This window comes from Lygodium microphyllum, chromosome 4 (assembly GCF_053477565.2).
Source record: "Lygodium microphyllum isolate KBCC chromosome 4, Lygodium_microphyllum_v1.1.10, whole genome shotgun sequence".
Classification (NCBI taxonomy): domain Eukaryota; kingdom Viridiplantae; phylum Streptophyta; class Polypodiopsida; order Schizaeales; family Lygodiaceae; genus Lygodium; species Lygodium microphyllum.
Window position 1 is genome coordinate 108786850 of NC_141138.1, and position 26063 is coordinate 108812912.

General features: G+C 45.4%; 1 protein-coding gene across 2 annotated transcripts in view; it reads left to right on the top strand.

Annotated features, from left to right (window-relative positions):
- Nucleotides 1-22055, top strand: part of MMT (methionine S-methyltransferase) — a 106482-nt gene extending 84427 nt beyond the window's left edge. Inside the window, exons 10-13 of one of the 2 annotated variants that reach the window (XM_087676401.1) lie at nucleotides 18669-18848; nucleotides 18945-19877; nucleotides 20326-20404; nucleotides 21683-22055. In XM_087676401.1, the coding sequence (XP_087532527.1) occupies nucleotides 18669-18848; nucleotides 18945-19877; nucleotides 20326-20404; nucleotides 21683-21903 (1413 nt within the window). In that variant the 3' untranslated portion in view covers nucleotides 21904-22055. Of the gene's footprint in view, nucleotides 1-18668; nucleotides 18849-18944; nucleotides 19878-20325; nucleotides 21333-21682 lie in introns of those variants that run through there. The other variant, XM_087676400.1, reaches the window with a different exon arrangement.
- Nucleotides 22056-26063: the final 4008 nt, after the last annotated feature.

A 26063-nucleotide genomic window follows, 5' to 3' on the forward strand; every position in this document is an offset into this window, starting at 1 on the left:
ATGTTTGGGGTCTCTTTGGTCAGGCGTCAGGCCTTCGTATCAATGCGCTCAAATTAGCCATTCTGAGCTGCACGGAGTCGGATTTGCAGTCCTTGGACTGGCAGGGTCTGGATGTTCCTCGTGGCTCCATTGTCAAGCATCTTGGGTACCCTTTGGGTGTTGATGTTCCCCCAAAGCAGCTTCTGCAGTGGATTTCTCAGAAAATGGTGGCTAAGTTTATGTATTGGAAGTCTCAGGCCTGGCCCTTCCATGTTCGCCTCAAAGTAGCCCAGACAATTATGTTGCCGATGCTCACATATTTCTTGCCGCTGTTGCCCTGGACTACTACGACTCTGAATGCTCTTACCCAGTCTATTCGCTTCATGCTATGGAAGAAGGACTCATTGCATGCAGGTATTTCCTGGATCTCGTGGTCGCATGCGTGCACCCCCAAACGCATGGGTGGCGGAGCTATTTTAGATGCCCAAACTCACATGCAGGCACTTCCTTGGTCTCTTTTCCGCGCCATGTGCTCGGATCATCATCCGTGGGTCGCTATAGCCCGTTATTTCCTTGAGGGCCATGGGCTTCTGCATGGCAATACCCAAATCCGGAGTTCTTGGTGGCATGTTCTTAATGCTGATTCGCGGTTCTCCAGTTCTTCTTCATCGTTGCTTACTCATTTGGTGTGTTCCTGGAAACACGTCCTTCAAAAGGCTCAGTGGCATCCAACGGAGGATCGCTTGGCAACTAACTCTTTTCAATTGGAATTACTGGCAGTCTCACGTTTACTTTCGTGGGAAGGTAAACATGAGCTTAGACCACAATTCAACCGGATGGCACGTTTGGGCTTGTCTTCGGTTGCGGATGCCACCCTTGCCAGTCGCAATGTGCTTATATCGTTTCGTACAGCTAGGAGGCTTTTTCAGGATCCCTCGTGGATATAGGCCTTTATGGGAACAGCTTTTGACGGTACTCCAGAGTAGACAACCCTTTCCTGCTCTTGCTTCGGATCATCCCTGGCAGGATTGGGACCTACAAGGCCGGCTGAATTTGAGCAAAGCTTCTGCAAACCAAGTGTATCATCTCCTGATTAAAGATCATCAATGGCTAGTTACTAAAGCAAATGCTTTATGGGGATTGCGTAAATCCCGGTCTTGGTGGAGAGCAACTGTGATGCAGGGCTGGTTGAACAAGACACCCTTTAAATATAAAGTCTTTCTTTGGAGAGTGATGATTGGGGGTCTTCGGCTTGCTTCGGCTCTTTCCAAGCGACGAATCTCCAATGGCACCTGTTTCTTTTGCACCACTACTATGGAATCCGCCCGCCACCGATTTATTTCTTGCCCCGTCGCAAAGAAAGTCTGGTTACTTTTGTCGGCTGTTTGGCGAGGGGTGGTTGGTATCACCCTGCGCCCCTTTGATTGGGTTTTTGGCCAGCCCAAATACCCCACTCCCGCACAGCCACATATGAAGCTCATGTTTCACTTTCTTCGATACTGGGATTATTGGCATAATTGGACCATTCGGAATGCTTTTCTGTTTGACTCCGCCTATAATGTTCAGCGGCATATTGTAAGGCTTAAGGGCCTCTTGTATTGGCAGTTAGCTCTTCTCCATCGTTCTGATTTGCTCTCTACGGAGGATTTCCGTCCCTGGCATATGGCAATTTCCTCCGCATCCTTGCCATGACATTGTAACTTGTAGTACTTAGAACCTCTTCACATGATGGCTTGGATTATCGTCATGTATCTTGTAATCAAGTAATCTTGTATTTTTTTCGTAATTAATACAATTACCTTTTATGAAAAGAGAGAGAGAGAGAGAGAAAGAGAGAGAGAGAGAGAGAGAGTGTGTGTGATGGCGAGGAGTCTGGTGCGCGGGCGATGGCGGATCTGCTTCCTCGTCTAGCGGACGTGTCTGCTGCCTTCGTCAAATGTTTTCCCTGCTCGTGTCATCGTGCCCAACCCTCGTCTGCTGCCTTTGCCCATCGTTTCGCCCTGCGCGTATGCTCGCGCCCAACCCTAGCCCGCGACTTGCTGTCTTTCTACCGTGCGATCTTCTTGCTTACGTCGCCCTGCTCTGCGACGGACGGGTCACCAGCACAGGGTCTGCGCCCTAGTTGCACTGTCGCGTCCTGCCTGTCCGTTAGCCTCCTGTCCCTGCTGACGTCGACGTGGTGATCTGCATCGCCCTATCCTATTCTGTCATCCTCAGTGCCTAACAGCGAGGGTGTGACAACAGGCCCCAGTCCGGGTTGCCACATAGCGAGCGCGAGAGTGTGAACCAGCAAGGGAACGAGGCCCTCTCTGCCTGTGGACGTGCGCACGTGCGGCCGACTGTTTCTACGCACGCGCTTCCCAAGCTTCTTCGTCAGTCCAGTGCCGGGTCCGTTTTGCCTGAGAAAGAGGGAGAGCGGCCTGCGCATTCCTGCCTCTCGTGAGATTTTCGTTCGGCCTTTGACCGGTATACGCAGTGATACACCATGGCTGGCCTGGACCTGGATTTTATAGACTAAACGGTGGCAGCGCTTGGTCCGGACTCTGATACCGAGGAACCCGACGATATGGTTCCGTGCAATGAAGAGATGCCCACTGCTCCTGACTTTTAGCCTGCAGGCAAACGCACCAAGCACACTTCGGAGGAGTCAATGGATCATTAGGATCGTTCCTATGCTCAGGTTGCTTCGGACTCTGCAGACTCTCAGGATGTTGACTGGGAGCATTTGCTAGAGTTTGCCAACACTCTACTTGGCAATTATGTTCAACATAATCAGGAAGTCTTTTCTGACTCTGCACCGGAAGATGTTTTGGAAGCCACTGTTGACCCCAAATCTGTCTTGCGCTCCTTTTCAGTATTCTATGATCGCGCGGTGATACCCTTCTTCACTGGTAGAATCCCCCAGCTTTCCCGTATTCGCCAGTGGTTGCACAGTCTGCTACAAGGGGAATGTGTTGAAGAGATTTTTGTGGGGCCCCAAGGTTTTTTTGAGGTGCTGTTAAAATCTGAGATGCACCGTGTTGCTCTTCTGTCTAAACTGCCCCTGTTTTTTGATTGCCGTTTGGTCCATGTTGTACCATGGCACCCCATGGCAGATTTTCAGCGCCTGTTGCAACGGGAGTGTACTATATGGGTTGAAGTGGAAAATTGCCCGGCTGTTTATTGGCCACTGTTGAAGGACGCCATGGCTGCTGTGGGCACTGTTCTGGTCCCTCCAAGTTTAAGGGCAGTGAATCGTAACCGCTTGTGTATGTTATGGGACACTACCAGGAAAAGGCCTGCGTGGTTACGTCTCAATTGCTCTGGCATGCATCCTTTACACTTTCGTTTGAAATGGGGCAATTTTGTAGGACACTGCTTTTCCTGTGGAAAATTAGGGCATTTCATGGCCGAATGCCTAGAACAACAACACACTTCAGATGCTGGGCATGTTCCGCTACCCATGGAAGATATGGTATGTGATGTCCCGTCGCAGGATACTATTCACCCACCTAAAGCTCTGGATAAAGGTAAACAACAGGTTTCGGGTTTAGATTCTCGTGGCACAGACTGGGTTGAAGTACGCGCAAAAAAAGGTACCAGGGTGGTTGCTGGCATGGAGAATTCTGTGCCTTCTGCGTCACAAGATTCCATGCGTACTTATATGCGCAAGAAAGAAATGTTGCCGTCGGAGCACTCTCCTCTTGCGATGGCTTCCTCTGCCCCCCGTCCTCAGCCCACTCGGAGAGTGTATTCGGATCGTCCAAAGGGTCCACTAGCTAAGCTGGCTTTTGATACCAGAGGCAACGTCATTACCCCGTGGAATCGTCATTATCCCCGCTCCATTCCCAAGCCCGCAGATATGCCGTCTACCTCCAAATCTGGTCCGCATAACTCTTTTGCCGTGTTGGCTGATTTCTTGGATGAGGGAGTCCTGGACATTCTCGCAGAAAAGGTCAAATTGAGGCAAGCTGTGCCTCGTACCTGATTTTCTTTTACAAAAAACACATGAAAATAGCCACGTGGAATGTGCGAGGAATCTGTTCTCGCCATAAGCAACATGCCATGTGGACTGTATTGCATGAGAATCAGTGGGATGTCTTGTGTGCTGTTGAATACAAAAGTCACGGTGAAGCTGGAAAAGTTGTGGATTGCCATGGCTTTCGTTTGTTCTATGCAGGGACACAGGCCATGCGTTATTCTGGTGTGCTCATGATTGTGCATGAAAAATATCAACCTCTTCTTATTAAAAATGATGTGCATGGCCGCTTTGAGGTGATTGAAATTTTATTCGATGGAGAAATCTTATGGTTACTTGGTCTCTATGCTCCGAATGATCCTTTATCGCGCTGGGAGCTTTGGCATACTTTGCAGACTTCTTTGTCACTTGGCAGACGGGGCCTCTTCATGGGGGATTTCAATATGTGTGTTGATTCTTCGCAGTCCACATCGGAGCATTCGGTAATGGATGCGCCGGAAAGCCGTAGGTGGCATGAGTTGGCTCTTGCTGTTCTTAAGCAAGATCTCTGGTCCTGGCTGCACCCGTCTTCTACAGGGTTTACTTTCCATTCCGCTCAGTATGCAACAACATGGTCGCGGCTGGACCGCATATACATCATGCAAAATGATGATTTCCTCCCTGAGATTCTTGAAATGAAAGTGTTGCAGCAATATGCATTGTCGGACCATTTTCCTCTGCAGCTTGAGATGCTCGCACAACCCATTGCACCTTTTAAGCGATTTCTGGAGAGGCTCCCTTTGCGTTTTAACTCATCTTATTTGAAGCATGATAGATTCTTACTAGACTTCTCCTCTCAAGGCACTGCTTCGTTTGAACGATTGCTCTGTAATGTGCAGCGGGTTGCTCGGCAGTATGGAATCCATCATGCCTCTCTTTGTCGACAGCGTCGGCAAGCAGCGGAGGACTTGCTGGCTTTGGTCCGTTCTCTGTTGGTGGACACTCCAGATAATGCATTTCTACTAGCACTGGCAATGCGTGTGGCTCATCTTATTCAAGAGTTTCAGTTGAAATCGTATCAACAGGCCAAATTGCAGCATCTGACGGAGACTTTGCAAGATAATGCGTGTCAGACTCATAAGTTCTTTCGAGCCCTCCATGCCTCTCCTGCTAGAGAGAATATGACTCCACTCCTGGATGCAGAAGGGCACCTGGTCCTTGATCCCCAGACTATTGTGCATATGTGTAGGAATTATTTCATCGACCTTCTTGGTTCCACTTCTCCACTTTCAGCCCAAACTACTCAGGCCCGTTTAGTTTTTTATGACCTGGTCCATAATCAGGTTCCGCAGGACATGCAAGCCACTATGGAATCAGATATTTGTGAGGCGGAGGTTATGGATGTTTTGTTACACTTACCCAAGGATAAAAGTCCTGGCTGGGATGGTCTCACCAATGAGTTCTTTGAGGTCTTTGCTACCCAATTGGCGAAACCATTGACGGCTTTGTTTCAGCAGGTGTGGGAAACGGGGATTATGCCTTCCTCATGGAAAGAAGGACTTATTAAATTGCTTCCAAAGGTTCCTTCGCCGTCTATGTTGAAACATTGGCGCCCAATTTCTTTAATGGGTTCTATGTACAAAATCTTTTCCAAAGTAATGGCGAATCGGCTCCACAAGCATCTCCCTGCCATTGTGCATCCTCTTCAATATGGTTTCATTAAGGGCCGAAACATTCTGCACAATGTATTAAATGCGCAACTGGCGATTGATTATGCAAGGCATTCTAATCAGGAGGTCGTACTGATTCAATTGGACCTGGAAAAGGCTTTTGACTATCTGGACTGGTCTTTTGTTGCAGAGCTTATGTCTGCTATGGGCTTTGGTGATCGGATGTCTCGACTGATCTACATCATCAGTGTAGCGGCATCTTCGCGAGTCATGTTGAATGGAGGCGTTACCGAGCCATTTGCCCTTGCCCACTCTGTCAGACAGGGGTGCCCATTGAGCCCTCTCTTCTTTGCCCTTGCGGCTCATCCAGTTCTTTCGATGTTATCTCATATGGTAGCTTCTACTCAGTTGGCTGGATTGTCGCTTCCTTCTGGACAACATTTCATTAGTCAATCCTTGGCTGATGATAGTTTTATGATTCTGTGGGCGGATAAGGATAACCTTCGCAAAGCATTGGATGTTTGGGCTCTCTTTGGTCAGGCTTCCGGCCTTCGCATCAATGCGTTGAAATCAGCCATTCTCAGCTGCATGGAGTCGGATTTGCAGTCATTGAACTGGCAGGGTATCGTTGTGCCTCGTGGCTCCATTGTCAGGTATCTTGGCTACCCCTTAGGCGTTGATGTTCCCCCAAAGCAGCTTCTACAGTGGACTTCTCAGAAACTGGCGGCTAAGTTCCTGTATTGGAAGTCTCAGGCTTGGCCATTCCATGTTTGCCTCAAAGTAGCCCAGACAATTATGTTGCTGATGCTCACATATTTCTTACCCTTGCTGCCCTGAACTACTACTACTCTGAATGCTCTGACTCAGTTTATTCGTTTTATGTTATGGAAGAAAGATTCCTTGCATGCAGGCATTTCCTGGATTTCTTGGTCGCATGCGTGCACCCCCAAACGCATGGGTGGAGGAGCTATTTTGGATGCCCAAACTCACATGCTGGCCCTCCGTTGGTCTCTTTTCCGCGCCATGTGCTCAGATCATCATCCGTGGGTCGTTATAGCCCATTATTTTCTTGAGGAGCATGGGCTTCGGCATGGCAATACCCAAATCCAAAGTTCGTGGTGGCATGTTCTTAATGCCGATTACCGATTCTCTTGTTCCTCTTCATCACTGCTTGCCCATTTGGTATGTTCCTGGAAACTGGTCCTCCGGAAGGCTCAGTGGCATCCGGCGGAGGATCGCTTAGCTGCTAATTCTTTTCAACTGGAATTGCTGGCAGTCTCGCGGTTACTTTCATGGGAAGGTAAACAAGAGCTTCGACCACAATTCAACCGTATGGCACGTTTGGGCTTAACTTCGGTCGCGGATGCCACCCTTGCCAGTCGCAATGTGTTAATATCATTTCGTACAGCCAGGAGGATCTTTAGGATCCCTCGTGGATACAGGCATTTATGGGAACAGCTTTTGATGGTGCTCCAGAGCAAACAACCCTTTCCTGGCCTTGCTTCGGATCGTCCTTGGCAGGATTGGGACTTTGAAGGCCGGCTGAGTTTCGGCAAAGCTTCCGCTAACCAGGTCTATCATCTTCTGATTAAAGATCATCACTGGCTGGTCACTAAAGCTAATGCTCTAAAGGGATTGCGTAAATCTCGGTCATGGTGGAGGGCAACTGTGATGGAAGGGTGGCTGAACAAGACACCCTTCAAATATAAGGTCTTTCTTTGGAGGGTGATGATTGGGGGTCTTCCGCTTGCTTCGGCTCTTTCCAAGCGACGAATATCCAATGGCAACTGTTTCTTTTGCACCACCAGCGTTGAATCTGCCCGTCACCGATTTATTTCTTGCCCTATCGCTAAGAAAGTATGGTCGTTCTTGTCAGCCGTTTGGAGAGCGGTGGTTGGTTTCTCGCTAAGGCCCTTTGATTGGGTCTTTGTGCAGCCCAAGTACCCAACACCGGCACAGCCACATATGAAGCTCGTGTTTCACTTTCTTTGATATTGGGGCTGTTGGCATAACTGGACCATTTGGAATGCTTTTCTTTTTGATTCCGCCTGTAATGTTCAGCGGCATATTGCTAGGCTTAAGGGTCTCTTGTATTGGCAGATAGATCTTCTTCAGCATTCTGACTTACTTTTCCGGGAGGACTTGCGTCCCTGGCATATGGCAATTTCCTCTACATCTTTGCCATGACCTTGTAACTCTTAGAACTAGAACCGTTTCACATGATGGCTTAGTGCCATCATGTATCTTGTAATCAAGTAAACTTGTACTTTTTTCGTAATTATTACAATTACCTTTTACGAAAAAAAAGAGAGAGAGAGAGAGAGAGATTAACATCTACATAAGGCCAATGTTGCCTATGAGACAAAATCCAGAGTACATCCATGGCTAATGTCATCTCATCAGTAAGGTAAAGTTAACATTACAAACAAGTGGGTGGCCTATGAAACAATACTGAGAATAACTATACGATGGGACTATACTAGGGTTGAACCATGTGTAGTGTTGTTCCATCAATAGAAAAGAAAAGGAAGAGAAAGGAGAACCGGATCTGATAGAACCATGTACAAAAGTGTAGTGGAGACTATGGGCTATAGCTCATCTCAAGATCTGCACATGATCTCAGCTATGATGCGGTCCCTAGCTGCTTTATTGATATGCCTGGTGGTGAGTCTTCGGTGTCTCGTGACAATGGTTCTAATCCGATTGTGGTGTGGCCTCCTCAGACGTGGTCCTCGTAGACGGGGTTGCCGTGCTCGACGAAGGGAAATGGCTCTATTCAATGTGACTCCATGGCCAACCTGTAAAGTGTTGGGCGGGGTGGCTCAGTCTCTGCTAGGCTGGTAGTGTCAGTAAGGTCGGCTCTATAGAAGAAGTTTGTCACTGCTCTCTGTGTGTGTCCCTCTAGATGAGCTGGCCTTCTATCTCGTAGTAGTGCAGTTCGGCACCTCTCGAGCTCCAGGAGGAAAGGACCTAGGCATCTCTGGTCCTCGTACTCCATGACGCAACGAAGGGGTCCAAAGCCATCACAGAAGAGGCAATGGTACCGTCCTTGTATGTCATAGTATACTGTGCATCTGCATATGTAGTGCTCCTTCGTCTCAGACTCACGACCACAAAGCTGGCAAGTCCTATCCTTTGCTAGGGTATTTGTCCATCTGCCTGTCTTCATCTGAAGCGCCTATGTGAGGAGGTGCGAATTTGTTCGATAGCAACCCACACACTATGGGAGAGATTGGTGTCCATATATGCTGGCCGAATAGTGAAACCATCATCAAAGAGACACAAGAAATGACTCCTGTAGAACTCCATCCTCGATCCTAGAGGGAGTGGTGGATGAATCCATATCCTTGTTGTCTCAGTCCTGAAGATATCAACTCTGATCACTTGGTTTAGCTTTGATCGGCTGAGAGAAAGTGTAGGACAGTCAAGGCTATAATCCAAAGGTGGAAGACGGTCAATATCCAAACCATGTAGGCTCATCCAAATAGCCATCTATGAAAACCAACTGTTCTTCTCGCCTCCTATTGCTAGTTGTCTAGATGAGGTTAGTGCCAATCTAGAGTATCTATGGCGTGGAAGTTCCCATAGTTTGTGCCAAAAGGTCACTGCCCTGAAGAGTGCCTCTGTAACTATAGGTGTAGCCTCTAGCTCTGCTCTGGCACTGGGATGTGGGGTGGAGGGCTTACTCCTAATCATACGTGCTATCATCATGATCAATGGCCTTTCCATGCTATCCCAACCATCATAATAATCCCTCTCTACTCCAGTATGATCAATGAGTGGGCTAAGACGCCTGTGGTACAAGCTGCAACCCCATACCTTTGCTCCATATAGTAATGTAGGTGTGACTAGGGTGTCAAACAACCAGAGTTTGGTGTGGGGCTCTTGGAACTGTATGTGAGCACATTGACTCTCGAGTGCCCCTAGTGCTGCGTATCCACGTGCCAGACGTGCCTTTAATGTCCCTCTCAACGAAAAACGTGGGCTAGAGAAGGTGACTCCCAAATAGACATATTCCCTCACATGCTCCAGTATGTCTCTCCCAAATGTGAATTGGTACATAGATCTAGTCATCCATGTTGCTGAAGTACTGGAAACCATGGTTTTGGTCTTCCCAAGGTTCACTATGAGGTCTTTATCTCTACAGAAGATGTGCAAAGCATCTAGATGGCACTGCAATCCCTCGAGTGAATCTGGAATGAGAACAATATCATGTGCATACAGTAATATCGGTATTAGCACCCTTGCCAAGCTAGCTCCAACTCCTCCTCCTCGGTCTAGGTAATCAGACACTTCATCTATGTATAGACCAATCAATGTGGGTGAAAGTGGGCATCCTTGTTTCACTCCTATGGTACTGTCAATCCGCTCTAATAGCCCCCCAGGTGCTTGTCATGACCTGTCAGTGCCTCATATAATGCATAGACACCCCATCGTATACCCTCTGGTACTCCAATGTCCTGCAATCTCTACATGATGCGTGTACGAGGCACTGTATCAAAAGCTTTGTGAAAGTCTACAAAGCAACAATAGATCCTCTTGTCTCGGGCTCGACCCTCCTTAATAATGGCTCTAAGTGTGAGAATACGGTCCAGCATGGTATATCCTCGTCTGAAACCTGCTTGTCCTTGTGCTCTCTTGCCTTGCATTTCAGCCCACTCACTGAGTTCATGCTCCAATATAGATCCATATATCTTGGCCAAAGTATGACCGATCATGATAGTCGTGTAGTTGCTAGGAATGAGGGGATCACCACTTTTAAATAGCGGAATTATAGTATTGTTTTACCAACTCATAGGAAAACCTTCACATACTGCTCTATTGAACATATGTGCTAATATGGGTGCTAATATGTCACAAGCATGTGAGAAATGTTATGCTACTAGTCCATCCTCATCGTGTGCCCTCCCATTTTGTAATCTATAAATTGCATCCCTAACCATTTTCCATGTGAAGAAAGACCACTGTGTTGGCCTACAAGCTTGTGGGGGCTGCATAGGTGGCTGTCCTGGCAGGTCATACAGCTGTCTCCGATAGTCAAGCTAAGCATCTGGTGATGTAATCTGTATGGGGGGGACTGTCTTTCATGAAACATCTTCCATGCGCTCTTACTATCCCGCCCCAAAAATTGCTGATATATCTTTGCTTCTGCTTTCGCTAAGTAGTCTTGTTTCTTCTTCTGCACAGGGCCTTTGAAGAACGCCTTTGCTTGGCGATGTGTCTAAGTGCCTAGCTCCACTTCTCTCTGCAAGCGAGCTCGGGTGACTCTACACTCATCATCATACGAGCTATTTTGGGGAGTAGTAGATTGTGTGGGTCTACATCAGGGCAAGGTGTGGGGGAATGCATACATGGCGGATCCATGTATGGCCTCTGCTAAATCCCTTGTACATTTTTCCAACGATCTACTCAAGTCCAATGTATGTAAACAGGTCTGCAGAGAACCACTGTAGATGTGTGAGGTGTCTTCTGTAAAGTAGTATTTGGGATGTTTAGGAAGGCATGGTGTTTCATGTTTCATATGTACACAAGAGAGCATGAATGTCAAAATAGCAAGATCTGCTGCTATGCCAATTGGTCTCTTAGATATCTTAAAGTTTTGGATGCTTGAGATCAATGCTGGTGAGCCTATCAAGTAGTCCACAATACTTGCCCGTCTGTGATTCCAACATATCAAATTGTCAAATTCTGGCCATTGTAGCAGCCATTAAAGATGGCTAATCTATGCACTTCCCAGAGTCAATAGGATTGTCTCATAGTTTCATTTGAAATCATACTAATACGTACGATACCGTACAGATCAGTCAATACTATGTACAGAGACAATCTTGGACCATTCTTGTGACTCCCTCCATAAGAACTAACTATGCCGATGCATGGTCCAATAAAGCGGTTCTTGGAACAATACTGACTAGGCCCCTTCTATCACAGGTCTAGTCATCTACATAAAATCTGTCCAACCAGGAGAAGTCTCTCCCTCTCACTATTAGGGGTATATATAACCAGTAGTCCTTTGAGTAGCAGTTAGCAGGCACCACATTGTCCGATCATTGCCCGGTTCTCCTGACACTTGATCTCCCAGCATCTGCCCTAGACACAAGATCATTTCGGATCCTTGACTCGATCTACAGGAGGGAGGAGGTGGGGAGACAGATAGAGCAGATTTGGACCAGAGAGTGGGACAGGAGGGATCGGATAGCAGAGGACGTTGTAGAGGTCCTAGTCGAGTTGAGTAGAATCTGCCAAGAGGCAGCCATACAAGTCAGGCAGCAGAGCTGGGAGGAGGAGAGAGCACTCCGCCGGGACCTTGCAGCCACACAGAGATTATTACAGGAGGCACTAGGGGATCCCACCCTCCACGCACAGGAGCTGCGCGCGCGAGCAGCCATTGCTGGCCTAGAGGACAGGCGTTCGGAGTTCTCTTTCCGAGCCTTAGGAGCCTTCTGGGCGCGGAAGGGGGACACGATGTGTAGGGAGTTCTTCTAGGTCCACCAGCCTCGTGCCGCAGGAGAGCATATACGCAGCCTTCGGGATTAGTATGGGAGGACTCGTTCTACCCCAAATGAGGTGATGGAGAGTGCCACCGACGATTACACGTGCATCTTCCAGCAAGAGACAGCTTCAGCTAGAGGACAGAGATGTAGATAGCAGGTCTGGGATCACAACCCGTCCGTCGTCACACAGGAGGTCTGGGATCACAACCCGCCTTCCATACACAGGATGGGCAGAAATGCCTGGGGGAGGATGGCCTATCTAAGGCCTTCTTCACCACATACTGGGAAGTGGTGAAGGATCCCCTATTGATGGCCTTCCAGGAGATTTTCACTTCAAGATAGATGCTAGGGAGTCTTTCGGCAAGCCTTATTAGTCTTCTCCCCAAAGGGGCAGACCGGTTGGAGCTTTCCCAGTGGAGACCGACCACCTTATTGTTAGTGGTCTATAAGGCAGTGGCAAAGATGATTGGTAGGCGACTACGCCCCGTGCTTCCAGATCCATGACAAAGACAGGCTTTGTCCAAGATAGGAGCATCTTGGACAATGTATTGGGCTCAACAGAGTTGGTAGAGACTGGCCGTACTACTATTGGACTTCGATAAAGCTCATAACAGGGTGGATTGAGATTTCCTAGAGGGCAACATGGTGAGGTTGGAATTCCCCTAGGTTTGGATTCGTGGGATCTCCGCCCTTTACAGATCGGCCACCAGCAGGGTTCTCATAGGTAGAAGGCGAGGGGAGGAGTTTCGGTTGGAGAGATCGGTTCAACAGGGCTGCCCCCTGGCCCCATACATGTTTCTACTCTTTGTAGAGGCGATGTCTCACTTCCTCAGGTCACATGTGAGTAGATTACGTAGTCTCCGACTTCCAGTGAGAGAGGAGAGTGAGTTGTTGGACTCAGAGTATACAGATGGCACAACACTACATAGAGGACGATGAGTTGATGCTGGAGAGAGTGAGGCTGGCTCTTGATGTGTTCTATTTTGTAGCGGGAGCGAAAATCAACTAGCGAAAGCCAGTTGGTTTCCTCACAAACTTGGACTCTAGCATAGAGTGGGGCGTCCACCTGGGATTTAGATGGGTGCGCAGAGGCCAAACTGTCTGGTACCTAGGGTTCCAGGTGGGACTCGACATCACTCTTGCCCAGCAGTTTCTTCCTGTCCTTGATTCTATTCCCACTTGAGAGAGAGAGAGAGAGAGAGAGAGAGAGAGAGAGAGAGAGAGAGAGAGTTCAAGGTAGGCAACCCTTTCCTGCCCTGGCTGTGGATCGCCCTTGGTAGGATTGGGACCTTGCAGGCCGGTTGAGTCTGGAAAAGGCCTCTACTAATTAGGTGTATCATCTTCTCATTCAAGATCACCAATGGCTGGGTGAGAAAGCTAATACTGTTTGGGGACTGCGGAAATCGCTGTCATGGTGGTAGACAACGCTGATGGAGGGTTGGCTGAATAAGGCACCTTTCAAATGCAAGGTCTTTCTTTGGCGGGTAATGATTGGTGGTCTTCCTCTTGCCTCGGCCCTTGCCAAGCGTCGCTTCTCGAATGGCAATTGTTTCTTCTGTACCACAACGGCGGAATCGGCCCGACATCGTTTTCTTTCTTGCCCGCTCGCCAAGAATATCTGGTCACTCTTGTCGCACATTTGGCGCGCTGTGGTGGGGTCCTCACTAACTCCTTTCGACTGGGTTTTTGTGCGCCCGAAGTATCCCACACCGCCACAGTTGCATATAAAGATCTTATTTCACTTTTTCAGATACTGGGGATGCTGGCACATTTGGACCACGTGCAATCCTTTTTTCTTTGATTCGGCCTCTAATGTACCGCGCCATATTGCCAGGCTTAAAGGGCTCTTGCATTGGCAGCTAGATCTCATCCGACACTCCGACTTGCTCCCTCGGGAGGATTTGCATCCTTGGCATATGGCAATTGCCTCTGGGTCGTTACCATGATTGGTGTAACCTTTTTAGTGCATTACTACGGGGATTTCCCACACGTTGGCCTAGGGCCCTCGTGTCTCTTGTAATCAGAAAGAGAGAGAGAGAGAGCGAGAGAACCTCTTCACCTGATGGCTTAGTGTCATCATGTATCTTGTAATCAAGTAATCTTGTATTTTTTTCGTAATTAATACAATTACCTTTTACGAAAAAGAGAGAGAGAGAGAGAGAGAGAGAGAGAGAGAGAGAGAGAGAGAGAGTCAACACTTAAGCCTAGATTCATCTAGAGATATATATTAATTTTAGGCAGGCGGGAGAGGTGGCAGGCAAGCAAGAGAGGTGGGAGTCATGGGAGGTGGGCTTGGCAGTCGGGCGCAGGCAAGCGAGAGAAGTGGGAGTTGCGGGAGGTGGGCTTGGTAGTCGGGCGCAGGCAGGCAAGAGAAGTGGGAGTTGCGGGAGGTGGGCCTGGCAGTCGGGCGCAGGCAGGCGAGAGAAGTGGGAGTCGCGGGAGGTGGGCCTGGCAGTCAGGTGCCAGTCAATCGGGGCAGGCAGTTGAGAGGTGGGAGGCAGGTCAGGCAGGCGAGAGGCGGGAGTCGGGCCAACTGGCGCAAGGCAGGACAAGACGCGATCAATATTTAAAAAAGAAAAATAAATGCCCTATTGCTGGAACAGCCGTTCCAAACAGGGAACGGCCAGGGAATGGCCCGAAACGGGCGGGAACGGGCTGGAATGTTTCGCCAGCGTTTCTTCGGCTCGGACCTCCCGGAACGCGTTAATCCGTTCCTAAGTGCTGGAATGGGCATTCCCTGTTTCTATGGGCCGGCCACTGCAGTCGCCAAGAAGCCACCCAGGTTCCTAGAGTACACTGCCAAGATTGGCAGACATGTATTGATGCAAGAGGATATGGATTGGGCGCCGTCACGCAACAGGCACTGGGTGGAGCACAGCATCACGGAGCCTTTCCGACGGAGCTTCTGGCACCGCCTATGGGATAGCTGGAGGCTGAGGAGAGTGTCATATTTCTTATGGGTGGTGGCACATGGAGACTTGGTGGTGGAAAGTTGGCTTGCCCAGATGTAGGAGGGAGGTTGTAAGCGCTGCACACAACAGCCTCTAGAAACCCCAAAGCAGTGCCTTTGGTCTTGTGAGGAGGCGCAACTCGTGTGGAGAGGAGCATGCCGCATCCTTCGTCGTATAGCACCCTGCCTTGGATGTATCTCATGGGGAGCTTTCTGTTGGCAGGCAGTTAGCTAGGGATGTCACCTTCTGTATGAGGCCGGGATGCAGGACACGATATTCATTATCAAGGCAAGGTCATGCGCAATGGTGGGTTTGGAGGCTCTACCCATCTGCCAGGTACTGGAGCCCACAGCAGACCGCTCGGAGGTATGGGAGATCATAGGGAGTCTTACTGGATGGTATAGCTAGAAGGTGCGGTGTCAGGAGGCTTTCGGCGAAGAGAGACTTTCAGCAAGGCGACATTAACAAAGCTCTGGACCTCCATCATCCACTCCGTGGCCGATGGGATTAGGTGCAGGGTGAGTCCAGGTCTCCTCAAGAGCTCCGCTATCATTTCATGTGCACTTGGGGCAGCCAGGATCTATTCATGAGCACTCCAATGTAACCAGTTTTTTGAGTAATATAATCAGCCACATTTTACTTGCAAAAAAAAAAAAAAGTAGTCCTATGAGTGCCTTCTCTAGCCTTCTCTACTCTCACATACACACAAAGGTCCCTTCTTGTAACAAGGATGTCCTAATCCTGGACTGCATGAAGCCAATGGTCACTGACACAAACGCAAACCCCTACCTGTATCCCTGAGGCTCCCACAAGAAGTGCCCAATATGTGAAACTCTGTCCTGGCAGCAACTTTTCATTGCATTGGGAAATCCTCTCTTCCAAGACATGATGCTCTTGTAGCATAATGAAATCCACTGATCCTCCAACTAGTGCTCTATGGAGATTCTGTCTCATGAGGCTCCATCCTTGGGGGAGTAGTCTTCCACCAAAGCCTTGAATATTCCATGAGAGGATCCTCGTGGAGAACATCTTTCAGACTCATGAAGAGAGGGGAACTTGATGGGATCATCTGAATCTGTTCCAAACTCATCCTTGCTCTCCTTCCCTCTGATGGGTAGTTGGTATCTCTGAGATCAAATCTCCTTTTCTTTCCCTTTTTCAGCTAATTCAAGAACTCTATTTAACTGTGTCTTCATGGTGTCCAATGTTTCCATGGAGACACACATGTGAAGCTCCATGTTATGCACGTGAGCTGTCAAAAACTGATGTTGCTTGCATGTAGTCACCTCATCTCCCCAATTATACTCAGCATCCTAATTCCAGGTCTGGATCAGCCATAGGTTATCCTCACTCCACATTATGCTCAGTCTGTTCCTTTCTTCCTACTTTATCTTCGTTTAAGTATTATTTACTTCAGTCATAAAAGAAAGATAACTAGAATCCAAAATGTGCCAAAATGATAAGCAAATTCACAATAATTTGCCATCTAGTATATTGATTGTTTCTATAACTGAAATTCAACACATGGAACAATTGCCTAGGCACATGAAGTGATAACAGAACCCAAATGTTCAGGAATTGTGTTGCTGAATGGGTTCCCAGCCTTGCTTGATGACTGCTGTAGTCTTCATTGCTTATTTGCCAGCTACTGCCATGCTTTTCAGCAGTGCTGAACGTCTCTTTGGCAATTTGGGAATTAAATGCAGTCATGCAGACTGGATGCTGATGTGGCAGGCTGAAGATCAGTTATGGCTGCTGTGGGCGCCTTGGGATGCATTTGTTTTTCTTTAGTTGAAGGTGTGCTGCCTTGTATCTAGGTTGTTTTGCTGTTTTCTCTGGTTTAATGATAGTTGTTGTCAATGGTGATTGCTGGAGTACAATCCTGGCAGCAGTTGATGCAGTTGCTGACTGTTATGCTTGCTGGTCCAGTTTCAGAATTAGGGTTTAGCAGAGAAGTAGATGTGAGAAGACGTGAGATAGAGCCATCAATTCACCTTCCAGCCTTGCATAACCAGTTTTATGTTTTTTTTTTGTAATCCTTTTGTAATTTAATGCATGCATGCCACATCATCTACTTACTTGGCTTTGGCCTCAGATTGTGTTCACATGTGTCTCAAGCATGCATAACAGTCATGCCCCCTGAACCCTGTATGTCTGTATTGCATAATAAATGGGCACACACAATCTCTTAATAATGTTTCCTTGTAGTTGTCACACTAATTGATGTGATAATTCCAAATTGGGAGATGATTATGTGTATCAAGATGTATTACCAGAGGATGTTTCTTACCAGTCATCCATCAAGCATGTGATTAATGTTAATATAAGAAAAAATGTGATGTACAGTGAAACAAAAGAAATTGTAAACACTTATGAACATAGTCTGGTGCAAGACATATCTTACAGCTGCAGGATGCATTAGTGCAGGATCTCAAGAGTTTTTGTTTCCTTATTCATTGGGGTCCTTTCTGTATAAGCTGATGCTTGCTATTAGCACAGATTGAAACCTTTTACACAAGAATTGCCCAATCTTGACTGTGAGAGAGTTATTTGCATCCAGAGGATTTCAATCAAGAATTAGCTAGAATAGTTACTGTTCTCAAAAGTTAGAATGGGTTTCATATTGCTGGTTGTGCCAGTGAATTCAGAACAGCAACAATGCATCCAGAACCTCACTCCTTACTTGCTTTCGGTTGAATATAATCAGTCCTGGTCAGTATGCAATAGAGCACATGGTTAGTGAGTTTGTCTTTTTATATGCTGTACATTTTGTATAAGAATAACCTGAGGGCTGTGTGGCTTGAGCAGAGCTTTGTATGTTTTAGTTAAATGCAAAACTGAGTATTTCAAAGGCATTGTATATATACATACTGATGCTTATAATAATGTTAGTAAAGAAGCTCGAAGGTCATAGGTGGTTCAGTGCCCTGTCCCGTGTACATAGAATTAGCCAGCTCCAATTTTCTTGATGGTATTGTTGATATCCCACTGTCAGCCTAAATGTTTTTCCCCTTGGAATGCAAAGCGTTTCTTCTTTTTTATTCAAAATTCCACTCTCTTGTCCTATGATTTCACCAGAATGTACAGGTCTTCTAATAAGGCCTTTTCTAGAATTCAAAATCCAGTAACTCTCGAGGGGATACCCTCAGAGGTACCCTGTAGAGTTCTTGAGATTGAATCGAAGTTTCAGGACTTGTCACTCAGCCAAGTCATCAGATGAGGGTTACATCTCACTGGTAGTGGAAAGGCTAGTGATTTGCAGGAGGAGACCCGAGAAGGTATGCCATAGAGTTCTTACGATTGAAGTGAAGATTTCACTCAGGCAATTTGTGAAGATGAAAGGTCACACCTTACTAGTAATGGAAAAGCTAGTGGTGTGCATAGGTGATGTATGAAGTCTCGAAAAAAATGACAGTACATGCTATCCATCTAATTGGTAGCTTAAGTTGAAATAGTGAAGCCACAAGTAGGATGAACCAACTCCAAATGTACAGTCTGTCTTCAATGTGTAATCCGTAGTTATGGGCACCAACACAGGAGAGCCAATTACTAGTTTGTCAAGGGCATATGCTAGAAGTAAGAGTTCAATCTGATTTCATAGGACAGTACTCTTACCCTTGCGGCTTCTTGTCCTCAGGTTTACTCTGATTTGGAAGTCGCCTTCATCATTTCAGAGAACCAATATGTACTTCAGTCAATGGCCAGAATGGAAGAACTTTTAAATGGAGGAACTGCAGTATCAAGTCAGTTTTATTATGGATGTCTTTTCCATGAGTTGCTCACATTCCAGCTTCCTGCACGTTATTCAATGCGTGAGGTGTGTTACTTTTCATGCACCTGTTTTGATTAATTTTTAGACATATTCATTTTAACTTTTCTCCAGTGATTTGCTGAGGCCATTCCCATGATACAGCGATTGCCAATGGCGGAAGAAGCAGCAAAATTTATCAAAGTTCCCAAAGTGATGCAAGAGTGCCTTATGGAAGCAAAGATGACAAACAAGGAACATGGCTTGGATAAATTGCAGGACTCCAGTGAATATCTACTTGCCACGCCTACAGCAGTGAAGATGAAACTTTTTGAAAGTTTTGCACGACAGAATATCACAGATAGTGAAATTGATCCAGCTCCTGAGATCCGCAAGTTTCTGAGTTCAAAGCTTGGTATTTTGTTGGATGCTTCTTCAGAGATTGTCATTAGTGACAGCTTTCGTGCATTGTTTTCCAAACTTGTAACAAGCTGCATTGAAAATGGTGGAACCTTGTTGTTCCCTGCTGGATCAAATCGAGCCTATGTTGATGCTGCAAAACTCTTGGGTGTAGAAGTGAGGATTATCCAAACCAAGCCAGATGACTCTTTTAAACTTACTGAAGAGTTGGCTGCGGAAGCATTAGAGTCTACTTACAAGCCATGGCTCTATGTTACGGGCCCAACCATCTATCCCACAGGATCAGTTTACTCAAAGTCTGAGATTGAAGGCCTGATATCCACGTGCCTTAAGAATGGTGCCCAATTGATTGTTGACACATCCTTCTCGGGACTTGAATATGGCCTTAGTGGGCCAGCCACCTGGGAGTTGGGAGACATTGATTGTTCTAGCATGATAACGATTGGGAACTTTTCTTCAGAATTATTGATGGGAGGCTTGGAATTTTGTTTTGCCTTACTCCAGAATTCTACAGGCAATGTTTTTAGAGAATCTGCAGCTGTAAACAGGCCACATGGTACATTGAGGTACACAATGAAGAAGCTGTTGAACATGTACAATCAGAAAGAAGGCTGTTTATACAAAGAGTTGGCACAGCAAAAGCAAATACTTCATCAGAGAGCCCAGCTACTATTCAAGGTTGGTTGACTTGCTGTATGCCAAGGTGTAAAAAAACCATGAGCAATTGTATCCAATTAATGACATGCTTTCATCTAGCTTTCTTTGATCCATTTTTATTTTGTTTGGAGAGAGAGAGGAAGAGAGAAAAAGACTATGGTTCCTTCAAATTCTCAATCTCTATGCTTGTTACACTACTACAGGTCATGCAACATCTACCCTTGGATACCTTTTCGTGTTTTAAAAAAAAAAACATTTACCCTTGGCCTTTCTAAACAATTGTTGGGCAAGCTAATCAAGTTCTTGCTCCATATCATACCTAGTTTTTGGCTTTTGTAGTGAAAGCAACAAGCAACATGCAGTAATGTTCACTGTTAAGAATGCCGAAAGAGTTGCAATGTCTCTCTTTAGTAGCTTTGCTTTAGAAGTTGGATTTCTCAACAACCTCTAACCTGTGTCTTTCTATCAGGTGCTTCAAGAATGTGGCTGGGAGCCTTTGGAACCTCTTGGAGGAGTGTCCCTTATTGCATGTCCTGTAGCATATGAAGGTAAAACTGTATCTTACCCTGGTCAAGATAGCTCTGCAATGCAGCTAACAGTTGATGGCAGCAATTTAAGGGATGCCATTTTCAAGATCACTGGTCTCTGGATAAGCCAGACTTCATGGACTTGCATTCCTGGGTATTATCAATTTGGCTTCGCCACAGAGGAGGAGGATTTCAGTAAAGTTTTAGAAGCACTGAAGAAATTTAAAGCGGCAGCACATTAGGGCGTGTCAGAACGATCCCTCTCGAAGTGTTTGCATAGCATTGCCCAAGGGACCACAGCATGCACATCATGTGTGTCTTGCCTGTGTCATATGATAGAAATATATAACCATCTATCAGGCTCAAGACAGAAATGTGACTATAATCCCAAAAACTTTATGGGATTAATCTCCTAACTTTGTTAAGATAGTAGTGCAAATACTAGTTTGATGGTAATTGTGGAAATCCTATTAGATTCTTATCTTAAGCAGGTGCAAAAGTTTTCAGTGCAGATAGTAAGTGATGGTAATCCTGGAAAATTATTCTCCTAAGCAGCATATGAAGCTATTATTGATTTTGAGGTTTACAAGGGAATCTATGTACTTAAACAAATTAGGAGCTCCAATATGGGTGCATTCTTAAGTTCATGCTTTGATGTTCCTACCCAAGGCTTCAATCTTGAGGATAGCTGACCGGTGTGTGAGCTATATGCTGATGATTCATATGCATAAATGATGAGCTTATAGATAGTACACAATATTGTTCAGGATTTGATGTATCTCCGATAAATACTGTTGATGCAGTACTCTTGCAACTCACACATGGATTGCTTTACTTTTTGGCCTGCCTTCTAAAGGCCTTAGTATTCCAGTTGATCTGTGACATATTTTTGGAGGTCTTTTTTTGTTTGTTTGGGAATATCAGTGTCGATATCTAGCACATTTTTTAGTATGTGTTCTGCTTCATTATCAGTTTATGCTAATTGGCCTTTGGTGGTGTAATATATCTGCATTAAACACAATGGCCTTTGGATTTAAACAATATTTAATTCTCTCTCTCTCTTCATATCTTTCTCTCTTTGAGATATTAAAATAGATATATCTCTTTATCCTCCAATCTCTTTCGATGGGTCCCTTGTCTTATGGCAACTGAGTGGATGACATGGAGCCATTTGATAGATGGAGCAGCTCTCCTTACCCTCGCATGACAGAGAATCCCATACTAGTGTTGATCTCTCTGTTTTCTTATTTTTCTTTATTTTCCACATATCATTTTTTATGTTTTGTAACTTTGTGGCAGGCATGGTTGATTTTGCAAGGGAGAGGAAGCTGGTGGTCCATGGCTTGGGAGTCTGCACATTCAAATATCAGAGGGCCAAATCTGTAGCTTGCTTTTTATCCACAGGCTGGCCCAAAGCTTACTCTTCGTCCACGGCTGTTGAAATACTGGCCACCTTTTTGAGACTAAATGCAGCTTTTCCTTCATCCTTAGTTCCTCCAGTTCACAGCAGTGGCTGGTAGTTGAGCATGAGAGCACGAGGAAAGCACTCCAAAATACATGTTGCACAAAAACTGATGTGAATGTAAGATGTAATGTGAGTGCATTTCCCAAACGAAGAACTGGTTCAAATATACTGGAGGTATTGGAATATTCTCTGCACTCTGAAGTATGCAATATGTACTGATACGCAACCTGGAGTTGCTTTGAATGCTACCTTTTTGGTGGTTTAGGATATTGAATTATTGTTTGCATCTTTGGTTTCAGTCCAAGCGATCTTATCAGCAATCCGTGACTAAACAGATGAAAGTGCCAAGGCATCATAGGTTTTAGTGGTAGATTAAATACAGTTCGAGGCACAACCAGTATTGCAGCTCTAGAGGTAACCACAAGCCATCGAACAGATCATTGCAACTTAACTGGAGGTCTCTCAGCTAGGCCTTTCTGAATTGTAGGCTGACCGAGGTCCAAGCATTATCACTGCTGGATGGGGAGCCTTCAGGTTTTGTGTCGAGAGTTGAAGCAGTGCCCTTGTTCTAAGAATTGGCACCATGATGAGGTTTTGATGTATGATGTCCAGGTTGTAGATGTGGTGTTGGAGGTTTGATAGCCTTGAAGCATGTGTTCGTCTGGAGGGGATATTTAATTAAGTCACCTCTTGGTAACATGTGTCGCCATTCACCAGTGGAGGAGGATGTGTCATGTTGCAGATAGTTGCACTCTTTTTGGATATGGGGGCAGTTCGTCTGCATAGAGTCTTCATATGTGGGATCTACAAGCACAATGCAGTGAGTCTTTGCTGCAGTGGGTGCTCGTAACCGTTTCATTATTTCTCAGAGGGGGGTGGTTAGAGCCAGCATGGAGTCTTCACACTTGGGATATACAAGAACGATGGTAGTTGGACCGTATCTCCTATTGCAGGGTGGGCAGCATGTCCACAATTTATTTTTTAAAGAACGCACTCAACCAGGTGCTCATACCCATTTCATTATCTTCACTTCTTTGATCTGTACACTGTTATAGGGATCTCTCTCTCTCCTCTCTCTCTCTCTCTCACACACACATAAAGGGAAATTTTATAAATTATTAGAAAGGTATAAAAGGCACATGAATTAAACACAACAAAGGACTTGAAGAAACTACCGAATGCCAAGAGACTAAATCATCCCTAGGGAGAACGCTCCCATACTATATGATACCAAGTTGCCAATGAAGAGCTCTCAAGTGAGCAATGTGACTTTGCACTCTAGAATGGAAAATCAAGGCATTTTGGGTAGTCCAATTATGCCAATCTCCCTAGAAGCATAGGAAATGAAATATATGCAATAGCATAAGACCCAAAAATTTAGGTTGTCCAAATGCCCAATCTTAGAAAAAGCTAGCGATTTAGCTTGCATAGAATTGGCTTGCAAATGATCATGATTGGATGCCAAACATATCTTTGAAGCACTACTTGCCATGAGTATAAAACAAAGCATTTAAGACTGGCAAACATATCAAATATGAGTGGAATACCTATAACCCAAGTAAATAGAACTCCCCAAGAAAGTTGCATATATCCACAGTACCAAATGATAACTTAAGCAGCAAATCTGATTTGTGTTGACAAAATACAAACTCCTATGCATCTAATTATAAGCTTTCATCTCAAGACATGACCTAACAATTTGTATAGTTGGCGCGCACTTTCCATGAGCTGACTTCATTGTCTGGTCATCTTTGTGTCCTTATCTATCCCAACAATGTTAACATGGAAAGTGCGCACCAACTATACAAATTGTTAGGTCATGTCTTGAGATGAAAGCTTATAATTAGATGCATAGGAGTTTGTATTTTGTCAACACAAATCAGATTTGTTGCTTAAGTTATCATTTGGTATTGTGGATATATGCAACTTTCTTGGGGAGTTCTATTTACTTGGGTTATAGGTATTCCACTCATATTGTGTTCTATTTACTTGGGAGTTCTATTTAAGCACTACTTGCCATGAGTATAAAACAAAGCATTTAATATTGTGTTGAAACTTCTACATTGGGTATGGTGGGTTTGAAACTTTCATATTGTTTACAAGTTAGAATTCATTTTAAATTCGAACTTTTTTCATGAGAGCTTTTGCATTTTAGAGAGAGTAGCTAGGTACTCAAATATCATACGTATGAAAGTTTTGGCTCTCACCACTTGATCAATGTGCTTGAAAGTCTATACAAAAGATTTATCATCTACCTTTGCAAGGCATTAGGTTGTGTGTTGCAAGCTTCAAATTCTCCATCATACCAAAGGATTTTTGAGTTGTATATTCAATTGTAGGTCTTTTTATGATTTCTAGTCATTTTTGGGTGAGGTGATCTGGGAGATGATGTGAGGGTGTGCCATGGATATTCAAAGGGGTGGATGCTTAAGAGTAAACCATTTGTTTGAGCTTCAAATTTTCAATGGTTTGAGTGAACTAGCAAAGGATTGTTGAGTTCGATATTCAATTTTAATACTTTTTGTGATTCTAAGCCATTATTGGATGAGGTGATCTGGGAGATGATGTGAGGGTGGGCCATGTATATTATAAGGGGTGGATGCTTAAGAGAAAATGACTTGTTTGGATACCCTAAAGTTTGGTCGCCCATGCCCTAATTAGCCCTAAATGATTACCATATGGTAGGGTTTCGTAATCAATCTTTTATAATCAACGGCCAGACAAAGTCAAAGTCAAGTAGGAAGCAACGCAAGAAGCCACACAGCTACAATTACAAGAGAATGAAATTATGTCCTCGAGCGAATCCCTAATCTCGTAGGACCACATACACCTAATGCTAAAAATGAATGGAAGAGATTTGGATGCTCCAACAAAAAAATCCCCATTGATGGCATCTTGCTCAGAACCAAAGGTTGTATCATTGTAAGCAATGCCTATGACTCATTATCTACTCTCAATTTCGAAAGAGAAACAAGTAAAAAAGGCTCAAGCATATTCTAGTCGAGTTTTTTATAATGTGTGGTAATATATATTTATCAAAAGCTGAAAAAGATTACAATTGGCTTATAGTCTCATTCTTTTCTACTCTAGCTTCTTACAAGCTACTTTGAAGATATGGGCTTTTTTCTTGACTTTAAAGAGTGCTAGACTATCTCTCCTAAGCTTGGAAGACTTCCTGAATTGGCTCTTTGGTCTCCTTCATCAGTCCACTTTGTTCCAAATATCAATCCACCTTATAATACCTTTGTTTGCAATTTTTATAGCTAGTTTCACATCTATATTGATTGGTGGTTTATTGTTCCTATATGCCTATAGGAATGTTAGCACACATTGCAACAATGCACAATCTCTTGCTCTTGGGGCTGCTTCTCTCCAACTCATACTTCTAGTGACCCATTTCCATGCATGTAGTAGGCTCTTGATGGTTTCGTAGCATTTTAAGCTTACTTGGGTGTAGTAGCCATGTTCCCGTTTTCCTCCTCCTACCTTTGCTGTGCTCAACACTACCCTGCTCATTACAGCCCATGGTTCCTCTTCCTTTATTTTGAGCATTGTTTTGAAAGCTAGCCTTTCGGCCCTCTCAGAGACCTTGTCCAACCCCAGTCCTGCATTTGCCCAGGAGTCTGTCAGTGTGTCCCAGTCTATTGAATGCCACCTCGCTTATTCCCCTGAAGTCCACAGGATTAATCTTAGCAGTATATCTACTTCGTTGCATTGGTTCTTGGAAAAGGGTGGTGATCGCCAATACAAACATGATTGTCGGCATCAGAATCTTATCTTCTATTATGAGCCTCCCTACCATAGTGAGTGGAGCATTGGTGAACTTCTTGACCTTTTGCTCCATCTTAGCTAATAACCAATCCATCTTGCTCTTACTTGGAAATTACCAGTCATATTGGCTCCCCAAGATACTTGAGAACCCCCCGCCCCCCCCCCCCCCCATTTGCCTCCTATGCTCTGCAACCAACTTGTTTGCTCATCAAGCCCTGAGAACAGGATCTTTGTCTTGGGCTTACTTATTATGACTGTTCGAGAAACTTGGGAGTATTGATCATATACTTGCAATACATTGGCCACCTTAACTTCTTTCACTTGCACAATGTTCAAATTATCATCTCTAAAGAGTTGTGCCACCATTTGCTTGCCACTAGGCAAAGGCAACCCTTTGATATTTTCTTTTTCCATCTTGTATGTACTATAGTGCTTTCAGTAGGG